Source organism: Xyrauchen texanus, chromosome 16, assembly GCF_025860055.1.
Source record: "Xyrauchen texanus isolate HMW12.3.18 chromosome 16, RBS_HiC_50CHRs, whole genome shotgun sequence".
Classification (NCBI taxonomy): domain Eukaryota; kingdom Metazoa; phylum Chordata; class Actinopteri; order Cypriniformes; family Catostomidae; genus Xyrauchen; species Xyrauchen texanus.
In genome coordinates, this window is record NC_068291.1 from 16,398,370 (window position 1) to 16,416,294 (window position 17,925).

Here is a 17,925-nt window from a genome sequence, read left to right on the forward strand (position 1 = left end):
AGATTATTCTCTGTGTTTGACCTCGAAACATAAACAGACATCCGCACAACCCTTGCACACATCGGATAAGCCAGTAATGATGTTACCTGCATTGCAAAATCAGGGCAAATATCTACCTGTGCCTTTTTTTATAAAAAACTTTTTATCCCCTTTTCTCCCCAATTTGGAATGCCCAATACCCACTACTTAGTAGGTCCTCTTGGTGGTGCGGTTACTCACCTCAATTTGGGTGGTGCAGGACAAGTCTCAGTTGCCTCCACTTCTGAGACAGTCAATCCGAACATCTTAACACATGGCTCGCTGTGCCTGACACAGTGGAGACTCCCAGCATGTGGAGGTTCATGCTACTCTCCGCAATCCATGCACAAATTACTACGCGGCCCATTGAGAGCAAGAACCACTAATCACGACCAAGAGGAGGTTACCCCATGTGACTCTACCCTCCCTAATAACGGGCCAATTTGGTCGCTTAGGAGACCTGGCTGGAGTCGCTCAGCATACCCTGGATTCAAACTCGTGATTCCAGGGGTGGTAGTCAGCTTCAATACTCGCTGAGCTACCCAGGCCCATGCCAGTCAGGTTTTTGAATAAACCACTTATGACCTTACCTAGATTAAGGATATTCATTGAAAGCTTGTACATGACTACACACGTTGTCTGCTTATTAAGCATAATCAGTGTAAGACAGAGATGTAACTCTGCTAATGATGTAGAAGACTTGCATGTAAACGCACTCACACCGATTAACTGTTAAGCATAAGCATTTACCAATAAATTGCCCAATATATAGATTAATAAATACTTTCTTGAAACATATTCTTTTTCACTTACATACTTGATTAAAAACAGCTAACTTACCTTAATACTATGTGAAGGAAGAGATTCCCTTTCCGAAGCCTTCTGAGCCAAGGTTTCCAGGTTGACCTCTTGCGATACCCTTCTCTTACGCCGCGTGCTCTGGATTACACCAGTTGGAGCGGCCCTGATGTCTTGCGCCATATTGGTATCAGAAGCCCCATTCTGAGAGCCTTGAGTATGATGATCAGTTGGCATGATAAACGGGTTATCAGAGGCAGGACCTCCACCCTCTTTAGAAAGCCGACGTGATCTCCTGGGCCCAGGTTGTTGAGTCCCAATGGATTGATGAGAAACCGTAGGGGAAACAGAATCCTGAGACAGTGTTGACGGAGGATCGGTTGTCTCCTGGCACTGTCCTTTTAACGGAGGATGATGCCGATCAAAAGAGGGTGCATGTGGCTTCTGACCATCAGGGTAATTGTCCACTACATGTTGGTTCTGATGAGGCTGTTCAAATTTTTGTTGCTGTTTCACAAAGTCCAGTTGAATTTGTTGCAAATGCTGTTGTTGTACTTGCTGTTGTGGAGGCTGTATTTTCTGTTGATGTGCTGGTTGTGATGGTGGTACTTGTCGTGACTGTTTTTGATGTTGAAGCTCCTGTTGCTGTATCTGGCGTTCTAGCTGTTCTTGCTGCTGCTGAAGCATTATCTGTCGCCGCATCTGCTGAATTTTTTGCTGTTGCTCCTGTTGCTGAAGTTGTTGAAGGTGATGTTGGGAATTCGTCTGTGTACTGTAATTTAAATTTGGCAAGGTCCGATTGCTCTGAACAACCTTATAGTAACCTGCTACCAAGTTCTGCTTTGGCTGTCCAAAGGCTAACTGAAAGGGTTGAAGCACAGAATTCCCAGTAGTAGACTGTCCTTGCTGCTGTGGATTCAACATACCAGGCTTTTGCGTCTGCTGAAAGTTTTGCTGCTGCTCCCACTCCATGCACTGGCTGGTTTTGGTGGCATCCTTGAAGCTGTCTTTGCTTATGTCAGCGCCTTGTTTTTCTGTTGCCCTAATGGTAGATGGCTCAGGTTGCTGCTGCTGCTGTTGTTGTATTGACATGCTCTCATGCATCTGCTTTGCAAAAACAGTCTGCGCCCCAAAGTAAGGGGTAAAGTTCTGGGGCCAAGCTGTCACACCTTGTGACCAATTGTTTGCTCTCTGTTGAGGCTGCAAAGATGGGTCTTGGTGTGCCCACTTCATGGGCATTGTCTGTTGGTAGTGCCCACGGCTTTGATCACCCTTCTCTGGGCTAAAAATGACAGAATTGAGGTACATATGTGGTGCTTCTGCATTAGAGCTTTCCAAAACCCCAGCGTCATTATGGCCTGGCCCCGAGGGAGTGACCCCAATGCCACAATATGCTGAGGACTCTGAATGCTGAGAGGCCTCTTTCATCGCCACACCTTGATCGTTAAAGAAAGTGATACGTTTTCCGGTCCTCTTTGCGTTCGGTTTCTGTTGAGGTTGCAAACTCATGATTTTCATGAACAAAGATAAATAAACAAGAGTTCAAACCCCTAAACCACACAAAGTTCCCTATGGTATAATGAAATGTATTGGAGTCTCACTCTGACCCTTGACAAGTTTTATGCAAGTTAATGGTCATCCAAATCTACTCAACGTGGTAGGAATACAGGTCAGCTTTAAAACACAAAACTGCACCATCTCTTGAGCAAAAATAACAGTTTCGCTACATTGTCTGTCAAACATGTTGATTTTCTTTTTTCTTCTCTGCTAATTCCACAGATCCTGGGATATCAAGTCGGGTTGAGCAGTCTTTTAGGTTTGCTTGTTGCTTATTCATCAGAGAACACCTGAGGAGAAAGTGGTCAAAAATTGTATTGTTAGCCTTCTGAGTCAGTACTTATGGCTTAGTAGGGGGTTCAACTGAAATGGCTGTTTCAGCATTTTCATGAATAGGGCCCTAGAGAAAGGATTTGAAAGGGAAAGGTGGATTGTTTAGGGTGGGAAGCTAAAAGTATGTTGAACCCATATTGTATACAGGGTAGTTTGTTCACTAGAAAGAAACTGACTAATCTTAGCAACCAACATGACACACATGTGAGAAAGTTAACTGTGAGTGGGGGGGGAGGGGTGCACAGTCACAAATCATTGTTTCTGGTTTGTGCAGAAAGAGAGAAAGAGTGAGAGTGTGTAAGAGGAAAAGCTGTCCAGTTGAGTGTGTAAATGTACTAACCCAGTTTCACAATGAGAGAGGAATTTTAAGGTGATTCCCCACATACGTTCACGTCAACATTAAAAAATGTACTTAAAAACTGATTAAAAAAAGGTGTACCATTAACTTTTCATTAATCATGGCGGATTAAGTGCTGTTGTGTGCATGTTTAGCAATCAAATCCCCATTTAAATAAATAATCCTTTGACTTGAGTCATATTTCAAAACAGTGAACTCAAGCATAAGTGTACATTTGTTAAATGAGTTATATCTCTGTATGAAAACAAAACTGTACCAATTGAGGCAATACACTATCTGATGACTTAAACATTACTAAGCACAACACTTTAACATGGTGACTAAGAGATATTCAACAAATAAATAGGCTAAATAACTATAACATCTGATTGCACAAAACTATCAAAAGTAAGATATACAAAAGGCTCCAATACAGAGTGGCACAAAACCCCTTATGTGCATTCTGAATGCAGAAGAGTGCCCCTGGCTGATAACATTGCAGGTACACATTTAGTTCAGGATATCAAGCAGTTTAAATAATTTTTACAGCAACTATTTATTTAAGCAGTGTAAGACCGAATCTGGAAAAGACTTTAATCGCTCCACAGCACCTAACAAATACAGGAATATTACTCGTCAAGCAAAGGATTTTACGTCTTGGAATGTATCGTTGATGCAGTACTTTGATGTAAAGACAAAACCTAAAGCATTAAACAGACAAAGCTTCTTGCAGAGGGTTTTACTTTGCTGACTGTTATTGGTGGAGACAACATTTCAAACCATAGAATTTGCTAATATTTTTATGTGAAACCTTGAATTAAAATACATTTTAACATTTTTTGTCAAAATGTAAATTAAAATAGATAAAGTCGAGAGTGAAAAAAATCCCCCAGACATAATGATAAGTATTTGGTAGAGTAAATGGTTATATACAATGCATTGGAAGAATACAAATGGATTTAGGTTGCATTAAATTATAAAGAATGTAAGTATAATCATAATAATTCACTGATACGCAAATCATAGCTAGTAATAAAAGTGACAATCATTCCCTGACACTTTAAGCAGGCAATACGAGCCAAGTAAACTGAAACTGGCCAGTAGATTGCTGTTCGCTGGATCCACACGAGAGCGACAGAGCAACTTAAAAGTAAAAGTGCTTCATGTGTGCAATAAGTAAATGTCATATTCATTGTGCACTGTATGTACAATTAGTTTGAGTCAGTCTTTTTATGAGAAAATGTGATTGATAATGTGCACATACCTGGATAGCCTGGATAAATAAAAAATAAAACATCTGTCGACCTATAAGTTAACACTGTGGAGTAGGGTCTCATAAAATATCATTGTTTCACATATCACGGTATTACACCATTTTTTATTTTTGGTTTAACAAAACACTTTATTATAACTGAAATTTGAAAAAAATAAAAATAATAATGAATGGATGTATGTGTAAAAACAAATCTCCCTTTTGAAAATAAATAAAATAAATAATAAATAGAAATGAAATAACTCAAATAAATAAGAAAGCTAACAGAATTATAATAATGAACCGAATTATAAACATGATAAAAAATAGCATGTGACTATAACACGTTACATAACTAAAGCATGTTAGTATAGCATGTTAGATTAACTATTAAATGAAAAATAACATCAGCTGTGTGAGCTTTTAAAGTAATGTCCTATGATTATTAATAATTAACATATACTGCCAGACTGCTGCTGTCTGTACCATTAACTCTGTGGTTCTCAACTGGTTTTGCTTCAGGACAGATTTGGCGACCCGCCACAGTAGAAATGTAACCTGTATTTAATGTATCCTAGGTCACATTTCCTTTTATGTTGCATAGTTTTGTTCATGGTTTTCAAGTAAAAGGACATGCATCGAGTGAATATTTTTGTTGTTGAGGTCAACAACACAAGCGACAGGAAGTTTTCTCTCCCCCCTTTTAAAAACTAAAGAGCATATTTACTTCCTAATTTCAAACTTAATTGAAAATGAACATAAATATTACACAGGAGGAAAGGCTCCTCATTACCAGTGTGCTAGTCTTAAATAATAGTAATAATAATAACAAATTATAGTATTTATGAAAAAATAAGTACTAGCTGAAACACATCTTGAAACTTGAACTACAACTGCCACTGTTGACATAAATAAGACCTAATAGATTCTTCCTTTAAATTATTTCATATGAACTATAACATTTTGTCTATTTAACAGTTACTTTTACTCATATAAAATCGTGAAACAATTTTGTAAAGATGATGTAAATGGTCTGCACTTATGTAGCGCTTTTTTTATTAACCTTAGAGGTTACCAAAGCGCTTTACACTGTGTCCCAATCACCCATCCACACTCACATTCACACACCAATGGCGACAGAGCTGCCATGCAAGGCGCTAGCCTGCCATTGGGAGAAACTCGGGGTTCAGTGTCTTGCCCAAGGACACTTCGGCATGTGGAGCTGTGTGGGCCAGGATTCGAACCACCAACCCTGCGATTGGTAGCCAATCCGCTCTACCATCTGAGCCACAGCCGCTCCTATGTGTAATTATTTTATTTTTTGTGCATAGCACAGAGTTGCTCTTTTCCTCAGTGCTGTTTGGCATGTCAGGGCTGCCTACTGATGGGTTCGATTTGACTTCCTCTGTAACGCTTTAAACTGGAAAAGTCTCACTAGTATTGAAATTGGTCACATCAGTTTTGAGGTCTGCGCTCCTCAATATCTAGGGAAGCCGGTTGTTGCACGCATGCACCAGGGATCAGAACAGATCATTAGCGCGAACTGGTTCTGTTACACTTGTGTGAAAGTGCAGATGAGAAGCCTTTAGCTGATTGCGAGATAATCATTAAATCTGCCTCGGCAGTCCTAAATAGGCTATCACTTGTGTGGCCGCCAAAATATCTTCAATGAGAGAACCATGTCATTGCTCTTTCCCTGCTGTCCAGTAACCCAGTCCGAATAGACCTGTGACCCACATGTTGAGAAGCACTGCTCTAACTCGCACACACTCACTTATGTCAGACACGCTTCTCTCTGACATTTTCTCCGCTGCATGTGTGTGTGTGGGGCAAGTTGACGAATCTGATGGAAAGGAGATGCGGACGCAAGGTGAGATTCTCCGTCCGGTTGCGTTTTGTTTTCTCCATACCGTAGATAAGCAAATGTACATGGTATGATAACGTCAATTTTCATACTATGCAACGCTACTGCGGAGGAAAAGCAACAACACTTAGTGTTCAACAGAGTGATGTTATAACAAGTCACATTCATACATGCTTATATTGCATCTGACCAAACTATCAAATAGAAACAAGCTATAGATAGAGATTAATATACAGACAACACTCCTTTTTCGGAGCAACCATCCAAATCTATAGTCTTTTCAGGGGTGACACAATACAATGATGAGAAACACTCCTATATGTCTGTGAATGTAAAACTACAATTACATCAGCCAAATCAACTTCCAGTTAAGAAGCAAGAAAACCATGTAGGCCAAAACCTTTTAATCTTAATGAATTATATTAATTTGCATGCTGGTGTTGATTCTTCGATTCTTTACACTAATTCAGCACGTTGTAACAATACCTTCGGTTTGTTGAAAACTGTGTGCAATGAATGTACATGAATGTCATTAAATTACCCAAATAAAAATAAAGACAACAACGATGCATAGTTACTTAAGCCACCCTTTTAGCAGTTGACAAGGTAACATGTTTAATAGGTTTGTAATGTCAAGTTCGGCTACCTAATCACATGGATTCCTAATTTAAACTACGGATGAATGCCAAAGAGGCACAAGCTCAAGAGCTGAGACAGGAGCGAGAATTTCTCCTTAAGAGAAGAGAGTGGATGTGTGTCAAAACCTAGTGAGCTGTCCACCTTGATAGCATTTTTGGGCATCTTAGCGTGTGTACCCACAGGAAGAGTTCTTGCTAACCTTATCTGTGTTATAAAGTTATATTGCCAACTTCATTTTCATGACAATGTAACTTTTTAAAAGGTTTGTTTTTTTCTGAGGTACTGTGGAGAGATTTAAGGCTTTATCTGTCTGAAACTGCTTGAATAAATAGTTGCAAAGTTGAAACTGCTGGATGATGTGAACTAGATGTGTACCCGTAATATTATCTTGCAGTTCTGCTCTTTTGAATGGGCAGCAAGGATTGCCCTCAAGCACTTAGCTTATATTGAAGGGCATCATTCTGCGTTCAGGATGCAAATAAGCAGTTTCGTTCTGCTCTGTATAAGAGGCTTTTTTATTTCTTACTATTCTTATTTGATAGTTTTTGATATTAATATTATGTTATAGTTATTTAGCCTATTTATTTGGTGAATATCTGTTTGTTACCACGTTGAAGTGCTGCACTTTTTTGCCATATCCCTATGAAACACTTCTGATCAGGCTCACCTGAACATAACAAAGACTAATTACACATTATCCTTAACACCAACTAGTCGTTCAAACAACTGACTGACTAGTCGCTTATGAAAATGGGTACTTTTGTTCTTCCCTACACATTGCAGCGCTGTATCATCACTTATTATAACACACAAATGAAATGGAAACTTCTGCTCAAGACAAAAGCTAATTCAAAAAGTGGACGGGAGATGTCCCATCCGTCCCACCCATAAATGATACCTATGAATACAGTTGCAAGAAAAAGTATGTGAACCCTTTGGAATTACCTGAATTTATGTATAAATTTAAATTTGGTTTGATCTTCATCTCAGTTACAATAAATAATCAAACACAATCTGTTTTAACTAAAAAAAAACACACACACAAATGATTGTGTTGTTTTTGTACATATTGAGTACATCATTCAAACATTCACAGCGTTGGTTGGAAATTTATGTGAACCCCTAGGCTAATGATGTAAACAAAAGTGAATTATTGTATGTAAACCTGGTATCCTGGAGGTGTGGGTTAGAGCTGCACTAACTCAAACATTTTGAGTTTTCTATTCACAAGAAACATCTGCTGATGTTAAACATGCCTCGTAAAACAAGAGATCTCAGATGACCTACGATCAAGTATTGTTGCTTTGGATAAAGATGGAAAGGGTTACAAAAATCTCAAAGAGCTTAGACATTTATCTGTCTGCAGTTAGACAAATTGGAGATGATTTAGTACTGTGGCTACTCTCCCTAGAAGTGGCCATCAAGCCAAGATGACTCAAAGGCCACACCACAGAGTGCTCAATGAGGTAAAAAAGAACACTAGAATGATGGCTAAAGAATTGAAGGAACCATTGAAACTGGTTAACCTCTCTGTTCATGAGTCTACTACATGGAAAACAATAAACAGGTCATTTTGCACTGAGCTGAAGCAGTTCTGTAAAGAAGAACACTTCTGAACATTGTGCATAGGTAATTTGCTTCCAAAGGAGGATCGACCAGGTATTAAATCCAAGGGTTTATTTACATTTTTCATAGCACTGTAAATGTTCAATTGTTTATGACATGAAATATTACAATTGTTTGTGTGTTGTTAGCTTAAGCTGATGAGATCACATTTTATGACCAATTCATGCAGAAAAGCAGCTAATTCCAAACGGTTCACACATTTATTTTTTACCACTGTATTTATCACACTAAAATAATGTAGAACAGCGATTTTATCACACTAATATAGGGTTAATATATAATCTTGTGGTTATAACTTTGCAATTTTCAAGACCTTTTCACTTCTATTGCAAGTACATTACTGTGACAACGATTTTAATATATATATATATATTTATTATTATTATTATTAAATGAGGGACGACTCAAAATTATTTACTGTGTGGTAATCAACATTATGCCTATACATACTGAACCCGAAACATATCTTTAGACGCAAAACAAAAAATAGTGACACGCAACGCAACGGCCATAGACAACCATCAGACGCATGTAAATACAAAATAACGCAGACGAAATGCAATAACGCGCGTCCTGAGTGAACGCCCCCGTCGTGTTCGAACATTAGTTCAAGTGATCCAAACATGCCTATGATGCCCCAAAATTGTGGTGTCTAGGTAGACAGCTCCCTTGGTTTTAAGACAGCCAGAGTGTTTGCATACTACATCACTGCCTTTCCTGGACCCCCTCCCCCTCCTTTTAGTGCAGCCAGCTCAGCGCTATTTACCAGATATCCTTTGTTGCAGAAAAGGGATTATCCAGTCACTAATTCCGTGGCACACTGCAACAAAGTCAGACAACAATGCATCCTATGAAGCATGCTCGAGCAACAAAATAACTATTCCTAGTTGTCAACTATGGTGAATGTAATTTGTGGGGAAGTTAGTTGTTGCTTTCAGCTTTCAGCACAAGGGTGTCAACATCCACACATAGCGAATGTTCAAATGACATTATTATTACTCTGCAACAACTTGAAGAGTAATGTCATGTTAAAGAATGTCTATTGCATGGTTTCGATTTGCTGAGCAGACTTCACCTCTGTACATATAAAATCGTGACCTAATAAGACTTTTACACAAAAAAGAACAAATCCTTACCGTGTGCGTTGTTTTAATGTGACACTAAGAACAACTGCAAGGTCCAAAGCAATAGTACAGAAATGACTGCATGATTATCCACGATTGAGTCATGCAATGCTGACCTCACTCGAGTAATATTCAAGTCAAGAGGTAGAGCCTCACAAACGAAACCACAGAGAAATAGAAATGGAGGGCTTCTTTGAGAAAATGGCGAGGCAGTTGCTTCCAAATATGACATGCGACTTCGTTATTATTGCACACGCACGCGTATCAAAACGCCCAAAACACAGTCTAGTTTTCTCATACAGTGAGTATGGAACAACATAATCTTTCAGCTGAAGTCTTGTGATCCCCTACTGTCCTGCTGGCCACACCCACATCCGCGACCATATAAGGCATTTCCCTTTCCATGCGGCGCGCTGCTGTAAGTTACAGCAAATGCAAGTGCCATGCGGGAAATTCCGTCACTGGGAAATGTCCTGTACAGCATGGGCAACAAATAACCAAATAACTTGCACCAAACATCCCAATCCATAATACCTGAATCAAGCAAATGAATGACAGTATCTTCACGAGAGGATAAAACTAAACAAAAACAGCACTGCAAACATAACCTGCTACTATTCTACTGAATGTGAGAACAAGTGAATAAATGAGAAACAAAGTGATTATTTCATAACAGAAATCCAAGTTTCAATATGTTCTATGTACTGAATGTAAAACACCACTTCATTTGCACTAATATAGAATACTGCTGTAACAGCATGTAGGATGCACACACTTGGAGTTCAGAGAACGGGCTCAAAATATGGGCTCAATCCATCTTCTCTGGTGCAAATAGAAAACCTTTACAAAGGGGAACATTGTGAGCACGACTGATGGAGTTTGCAGAAAAAAATCAGAATTTATGGATGTGCAAAAAAATAAAAAATAATTTAAAAAAAACTGGACAATTTTACATACCTAGTGTCTCTAACGACCCCTTATTCACTTTTGGTACTCAAGCCATTATAATATATATATATATATATTTGTCTTTTTTTTGGTGCTATTTATAAGAGATAGATTGATAAATACGAAAGAGGTGTGGGCACGACTCCAAAGAATGGATGAGACACAGACCCCTGTAAATAAGGCCCATGGTCTCTAAAGACTCTCTTAAGAGTTCAAATGGTCACAGGTGTCCCAGCCAACCATCTAAAAGTGCCCAAAACCCCTCTAAAAGACAAGCAACCAGCTTAGATTGGTTTTAGCGGGTTTTCTTACTTCTAACAGTATTTGTGACATTTCTATTTGTGACTTTTCTCGACACGTGCGCCGTTCTGTATAACACCAATAAGCCTATAACTGAGAGAATATGGGCACATTTGCATGTGTGCAGAGGCTCAGCAGCCGACATGATCAAGCATGTGCTGCTGTAAGGAGACGCCCATAGGCCTAATCGTGTCACTGCTCTCTCTCTCTCTCTCTCTCTCTCTCTCTCTCTCTCTCTCTCTCTCTCTCTCTCTTTCTCTCTCTCTCTCTCGCGAGTTTGTGACCATCAAACAAACCGATGCCTCCAATACTGTTCGGGTGTGTGATGTTATTCATATACATTATTCGAAATAGTTGCATACTCCGTATTACAGAACACTTATAGCCTGTTTTCATGTTACTCACTAAAAGATGATCACATCCATATCTGAATGCAATGCATGCACGATCCCAAGTCATTCCTGAAACTGTACATAACTGTGGATCGTTCAGTAAGCAATGACAGCACTCAGTAAATATTTCAATAAACCATGTTGGGGAGGCGAACAAAAGTTTATATGACACAGTTGTTGCAACACCGCCAAATGTTGCACAACAGTAACATGATCCATCACAATGCAGGTAGAGTTTAAACAGACATTATATGTACTATATATATATATATATATATATGCACTAGTGACAATATATGCACTAGTGACAACTGTCTCTGATTGAAAGAAAAAGCATGCATTTGATAATAAAGAGAAGTAGATCGTTATATATTTGTCGCAACTCTTTTACTGTTAAGCACTGTGGTGGTGGTGGTGGTGGTGTTAAGGCTGCGCTTGTGCACAAATGTGTTGTTTACATGAAACAGTAACAGTAACAGTTCGCCACTCCAGCAATGACTGAAATGCATGTAAAAGCACATCTAATTGTTTCAAAGGTCCGGAGCCACCCAATCAAATCAATTCTTCTGAACAACTTACTCTTTCCTGCACAAAACTCATGAAACATATATTTGTTTACATGTGGAAATACCAGCACAGTCATTCTTATATCGAAAATGCGTCGACGCGGGTAACATTACCTGTAAAAACATCTGCGACGTAGCTCCGGTGATTCGGGACTCTATTTTCTTTTTTTGTGCGTTTTTCTTTTTTTTTTTGCTTTCAAGAAAAAAAAAGAAAAAACTTTGAGCCCTTGCCTGTAGCGTCACTTCCTCGTTGCAAACAAGAGCGCCACCCGCTGCATAGTGAGACAAGGCTGAGTGCTCATTGGCATACTTCCCATACTACCCTTACTGCTTATATCATAACTAGTATGAGTAGTATGCCATTTGGAGCCCTGTCAAATACCAATAGTGTCTAAAGTAAACATGCAAGATGCAGCCAGCACTTTCACGTTCACCCTGCGGCCAATCAGAAGAGCGCCTGGGTGTCACGTGATTGTTTCAGGACGTAGCGCAGTAGGTGCAAGTGTGATTTTAAACGCGTCAGACTTTGGCAAACTACTTTTATTTAAAGCATTGGGCTATAAAATCAGAGCAGGAAGTAAGGACATGTTAAAGGTGAAAAGAGTTGTGTTGCATTCTCGCCCAGGTAAACAGTGTTGATGATTTAGCTTTGTTTACACATATAACATGTCAGCTAACCAGCATTGACTTTACTGTAGTGCAATTGCGCTGTGTAGACAAAAAAAAAAACAGAAGCAGTTCATGTTTTTCCCCTTTACGTGACTAGGCAAAAATGGTCATCCGGTTCCAGAAAATTTCCGTGTTGAAGAGATGATGAAATCAAGTGAGCTGAAAGAAGGACAGGTGTTAGTTCGGACACTGTATCTGTCAGTTGACCCTTACATGGTGAGATGACCAACTGTTAAAAGTATAGTACACCCAAAAATAAAAATTATTTCTTCCCTCGCACAAAGAAAGCGGATGTTTGGCAGAATGTTAGGGACCGAAAGCCTCAGTCACCGTTCACTTTCATTGTATGGAGGAAAAAAATGGCTGTCAGTCCCATTGATTCTTATCGACATCTTTTGTGTTCCATACAACTTCATTATATAGAAACTTCTATAATATTTGGTGTGTTACAAGCTATTAATTTACTCCTATAGGTGTACAGTCTAACCTTCTACACCTATAAGTTCTGTACAAGTAATTACAGTATACAGGTAAAACCTATATTCATAGTATGCATGAAATAATAGTAACACCATATTTAAAAGGATAGGTCGCCCAAAAATGAAAATTCTCTCATCATTTACTCACCCTGATGCCACCCCAGATGTGTAGGACTTTCTTCCTTCTGCTGAACACACAAAAGTAGCTCTGTAGGTCCATACAATGCAAATGAACGGTGACCAAAATTGTGAAGGTCCAAAAATCACATAAAAGCAGCATGAAATAATACATACAACTTGGTTTAATCCATGTCTTCTGAAGAGATATAATTGTGGATGAGAATCAAAGTCCTTTTTTTACTATAAATCTCCTCTTTCACTTCCACATTCTTCTTTTGTTTTTGGTGATTTGCATTCTTCATGCATATTGCCACCTACTGGGCAGGGAGGAACATTTAAAGTAAAAAAGGTCTTAAAATATCAATCTGTTTCTCACCCACACCTATCACATCGCTTCCGGAGATATGGATTTGAACATAAAAATTTTTAAATAAATCTTCGTTTGTGTTCAGCAGATGAATGAAAGACAGTCATACACATCTAGGATGGCATGAGGGTGAGTAAATGATGAGAGAATTAGAATTTTTGGGTGAACTATCCCTTTAATGCAGCGCTGTCGCATGAACGATGATACTGGTGCTGACTACCTGTTGCCATGGAGATTAGAGGAGCCTGTGGATGGAGGTGGAGTTGGTGTAGTTGAAGTCAGCGAAAATGATGCATTATCTGTTGGTAGTGTTGTCACCTCCTTCAACTGGCATTGGCAGACCTACGACGTGATGGATGGCAGTCTTTTACAGAAGGTATAACTTCTTCAAGTGTGATCGAATGGTCCACTCACTCACTTATATATATGAGGCTTATGATGTGTTGTGTAATGATTCTTGCAGGTTGACCCAGAGATGGTAGGTGGTCACCTGTCATATGTTCTCGGAGCGGTGGGCATGCCTGGTCTTACAGCTCTATTAGGTGTGAGAGAGAAGGGCCATGTGACTCCAGGAACCAACCAGACAATGGTTATCAGTGGAGCAGCCGGAGCTTGTGGGTCAGTTGCTGGACAGGTAAATTATAAGTGGACTGTTAAAAGCTTGTTGACAGCATTGGAATTCCCACTTTACCTTTATTCCCCCTATATGCCATGTTATTCTATGTTTTCCTACTGTTGTTTAAGATTGGCAGATTGGATGGTTGTGAGAGAGTGGTGGGGATCTGTGGTTCCGACCAGAAATGTCAGACCTTGGTTACTGAACTTGGCTTCACCGCAGCTATAAACTACAGGAATGGAGACATAAGCTCAGCGCTGAGGGAGCTTTGCCCCAAAGGGATTGATATATACTTTGACAATGTGGGTGGTCCCATCAGTGATGCTGTTATATCACAGGTACAGTCTTCACATACTCTGCTGTCCTGTCACAATTGCTCAAAAAGGCTATGTATCCTTTTTTTGTTGTTGTTGGTAGTTTATGTTAAAGGACAATCCTAACTGTGTGCAGATGAATCCTGGTAGTCACGTGATCCTGTGTGGGCAAATTTCACAGTACAATAAGGATGTACCTTACCCTCCACCTCTAAGTAAGGATACCCAAGAAGATTTGTGCCACAAAAATATCACCAGGTACCAAACTATCAGGCATTCTTTTACAAAGGAGAGTAGGGAGTATTACCATGTATGCTGTCCTTCACGTGTACACAAAATCTGAAGCTACTAGTGAAAATGCTTATTTTTGCATTCTTTTCTAATTTAATTTAAGAGTATTTGGCATGTCCCCTTATGCTTCAAGCTGACATGGACTCCACACATTTCCTTGTTTCCATTGAAACACAAGATGTTTTGGAACATACTTAAATCATGCTGGATAGCAAAGATCATCAGGTCCTTGTTAAGGCAAGATCTGATGATCTTTGCTATCCAGGATGATTTGAGAATGTTCCAAAACATCTTGTGTTTCAATGGAAACAAGGAAATCTGACTTTTGAGCAAAGGAGTTAACATGGTCAGTGTCACACATTTGCATTCATTTGCTTAGTGACCTAGAATATGACAGAAACTCAAACATCTCTTCTACAGTTCAACAAAATCCCCAAAACTTTGTGTCCAGGTTTAAATAAAAAAAAAAATCCCAGATTTTCCCAGAAATGTGTTCCCCACTATATAAGTTTTTTGTTCAATTGTTTTTAAATAATATTATTTACAGCGTTTGGTGTAATCTAATTACTTTTAAACAAAAAAAGTGTGTTACATTGCGTTACATTTTAAATCCTAGTAATCTGATTACAGTTACTGACTTTCGGTTAATTTAATTACTTTTAAGTACATTATAGGGTAATGTTTATTTCTAATATATTATTTATGAATAATACATGTATTATGGCCCTGTAACAAGTCATTGTGGAGGAGAAATGTGATGTGCTGAGTGTATGACTTGTGTAACGATGAACAAGGAAGAAATATAGACATTATTGTGAATTTGTTGAATGGAAAAGTGTTTTAGAAAGTAACTTAAAAGTAAGTAATTAGTAATATGATTACTTTTTCAATGAAGTAATTAGTAAAGTAATATGATTACAATTTTATTAAAAAAAAATTCTATTTGTAGTAGGCTTGGGATCCATGACTTTTTCACACATCAGCATAAAAATTCTGCCACGGATCACAACTCGCATAGTTTTCCATTAAATCGACCCAGTAATAAACATCACCATTTCTAATCGTTCAGTTTGCGCAGTTATGCCAGTTTCATACACTAACCTGCAAACTCATCAACATCACTTAGTTCATTCTTTAAGTACAAAAACCTTTGTAACATTGGATTGCCATCTGCTGAGCCGCTTCAGCTCATCCTGTGTGTGTGTGATACCATTGCCTTTCTTACCCACGACAGGCTACAGTAAATGTTATATCACCCTCTTGTGGTCTCCCAATGCTATTACACCAGACTGTGTCAGAAGGCCAACTGAGTGAATTGGAAACCATGCAAATTAGGCTTATTTAAATGTTGGTTAATTTTAATAAATAGCTGCCTCAGAAATATATTGATAAAATAAAATGCAGATTAATAATCAATATATATCGATATTTTATGACATGCCTAATTTGTAGTGGAGTCCTATTTTTAGTAACTTATCCAACATTGATTATTGATAATTAAATGATATTCCTCAACCTGTATTAGTCACATTATTTACTACAACATATTCACAGGGAGAGATTTGTTGTATTGAACTACATGGAAAAACACGAAGAAGGCCTTGTGCAGCTCAGTCACTGGGTAAAGACAGAACAGATAAAGGTAAGCTGAAACAAATAATGAGTAAAATCCACCGTGGCTATGATGAGTAGCACAGTTACGTATTCACGCATAAAAGATATCCGTCCTTTTGTTCATCACTTTCAAAAATATTAAAATTATATTTAATACACAGGTGTTGGAAACTGTTGTAAATGGTATAGAAAACATGGGAGGTGAGAATTGTTATCTTCATTATTTTCTAAGTTTACATTGCATACATATTGTATGAACTGTCTATGTTTATATAATTGGGTATGTTGCATATTTCAGAGGCATTCTGCTCCATGATGACCGGGGGCAACGTAGGTAAACAAGTCGTCAAACTTTCAGACTGAGTAAAACAAATCCATTGTGAGGTGCTGTTCTAACAAGAGGCCGTGAGGTGGGGTTGTTAAATATCTCAGCTGGGAACCAAAAGGTTGTGAGTTTAAACTCGCAAAGGGTGAAGGTTTAGCACCATTTTGCCTTGGGCAAAATGACCTCATAATAAGTGTGCTGTAAGTTTATTTGGATAAAAGGCCATGCTAATTGACAAATAAGCAATTAATTAGACCTTAACACGTTTTATTTTTATTAATGTCTGGTTTGAGTGTCTACTTGAACCCTTTAAGCTCTGAGGGTGTTTTTAAGATTACCTGTTTCAGTGGCATACCCAAAATTAAAGGCTTAACTTGACTAAAAAATAAAGTGTCAAGTGTTTGGTATCATTTTAAAGAACATTTTTCACTTTTTTATTACACAGATAATGATAAATTCTGAGACTCTCAGCCTATGAAACAAATTGTTTTATTTTCCTTTCTTTTTCTTCTGATTTGACATTATATATATCAGGGTCTATATAAGGTAGCTCTGACAAACTGCTTTTGTTTAGTTCCCAATCATGTCAACTGTAACCGATTAAAATTTTGTGTTGACACAACAAATCAATCAAAAGTTATAGCATTACTAAAATCATTTAAATAATGTCTCCAAACAAATAAACTTAATACATAAGAACTACAGTAATTACACATGCAAACACAACGACTTAAAGTTTGCATACAAGCAGGCATCGTTTTAGTAATGCGAGTTCATAAAATATGTTTCATTTTGTGCAATTTGAGTCATCATTGAGTCTGTCATGTACTTTGTGCCATCTCCTGGCAGCCATATGTAATAAGAGTGATTTCTTGACTGCCCAAATATGGAGGACTATCACCACTGGTTGGAGCAATCTGAACCCAATCCGATTGAAGCATTCCATGATGCTACAGCAATTCCGATGATGTCATCTAATCTAGAAAATCTAAGTTGTTTGTAGCCAATTAGCAAGATGCCAGATAGCCAGATGCTGTGTGCACATTGTGCTTCGTGTGGATTATCTAATGAGCTTTGCATCCAATTACTTTGTGTGTGGGCTTGTTTTAAAGATAATCACCTCCTCTAAGGAATGGTATGTAATGATTTTTGTTCCGTTTATTTTTTGTGATGTTATAAGCGAAAACACAGCATATGAGCAAAACCTGTTCACATCAAACATGTCAAAGACAAAGAGTACTCGACTATTACTTGCTATATTATCTGTATGTGAGTAAAATAAATAGGCTGGTTGTATTCTACTCTTTGAGAGCAACATATGACACATGGCTATTTGATGGGTTTGATGTTTTTGCAGATGACAATAATATGTGCAG

General features: G+C 38.3%; 2 protein-coding genes across 3 annotated transcripts in view; one reads left to right on the plus strand and one right to left on the minus strand.

Moving 5' to 3' along the window:
• Positions 1 to 9,882, minus strand: part of LOC127656909 (mitotic deacetylase-associated SANT domain protein-like) — a 34,936-nt gene extending 25,054 nt beyond the window's left edge. Inside the window, 2 exon segments of the mRNA XM_052145449.1 lie at positions 859 to 2,663; positions 9,561 to 9,882. Of these exon segments, the coding sequence (XP_052001409.1) occupies positions 859 to 2,334 (1,476 nt within the window). The 5' untranslated portion in view covers positions 2,335 to 2,663; positions 9,561 to 9,882.
• A 2,359-nt stretch (positions 9,883 to 12,241) lies between these two features.
• On the plus strand, positions 12,242 to 16,661 carry ptgr2 (prostaglandin reductase 2). 2 transcript variants are annotated; one of them, XM_052145654.1, is made up of 9 exons: positions 12,242 to 12,379; positions 12,521 to 12,639; positions 13,574 to 13,765; positions 13,853 to 14,023; positions 14,134 to 14,343; positions 14,456 to 14,577; positions 16,165 to 16,252; positions 16,386 to 16,425; positions 16,523 to 16,661. In XM_052145654.1, exons 1-9 carry the CDS (start codon positions 12,340 to 12,342, stop codon positions 16,585 to 16,587), a joined length of 1,047 nt encoding a protein of 348 aa, XP_052001614.1. In that variant the 5' UTR covers positions 12,242 to 12,339; the 3' UTR covers positions 16,588 to 16,661. The 2 variants fall into 2 exon arrangements, with proteins under 2 accessions (XP_052001614.1, XP_052001615.1); XM_052145655.1 differs by lacking the exons at positions 12,242 to 12,379; positions 12,521 to 12,639 and adding an exon at positions 13,497 to 13,518 and having other exon boundaries at positions 13,699 to 13,765.
• Positions 16,662 to 17,925: the final 1,264 nt, after the last annotated feature.

Coding starts and splice junctions, on each gene's coding strand:
- ptgr2 (XM_052145654.1), top strand. CDS start 12,340: ATGTTAAAGGTGAAAAGAGTTGTGTTGCATTCTCGCCCAG. Junction 12,640..13,573: donor TGTCAGTTGACCCTTACATG/GTGAGATGACCA, acceptor CCTTTAATGCAG/CGCTGTCGCATGAACGATGA. Junction 16,253..16,385: donor TAAAGACAGAACAGATAAAG/GTAAGCTGAAAC, acceptor TTTAATACACAG/GTGTTGGAAACTGTTGTAAA.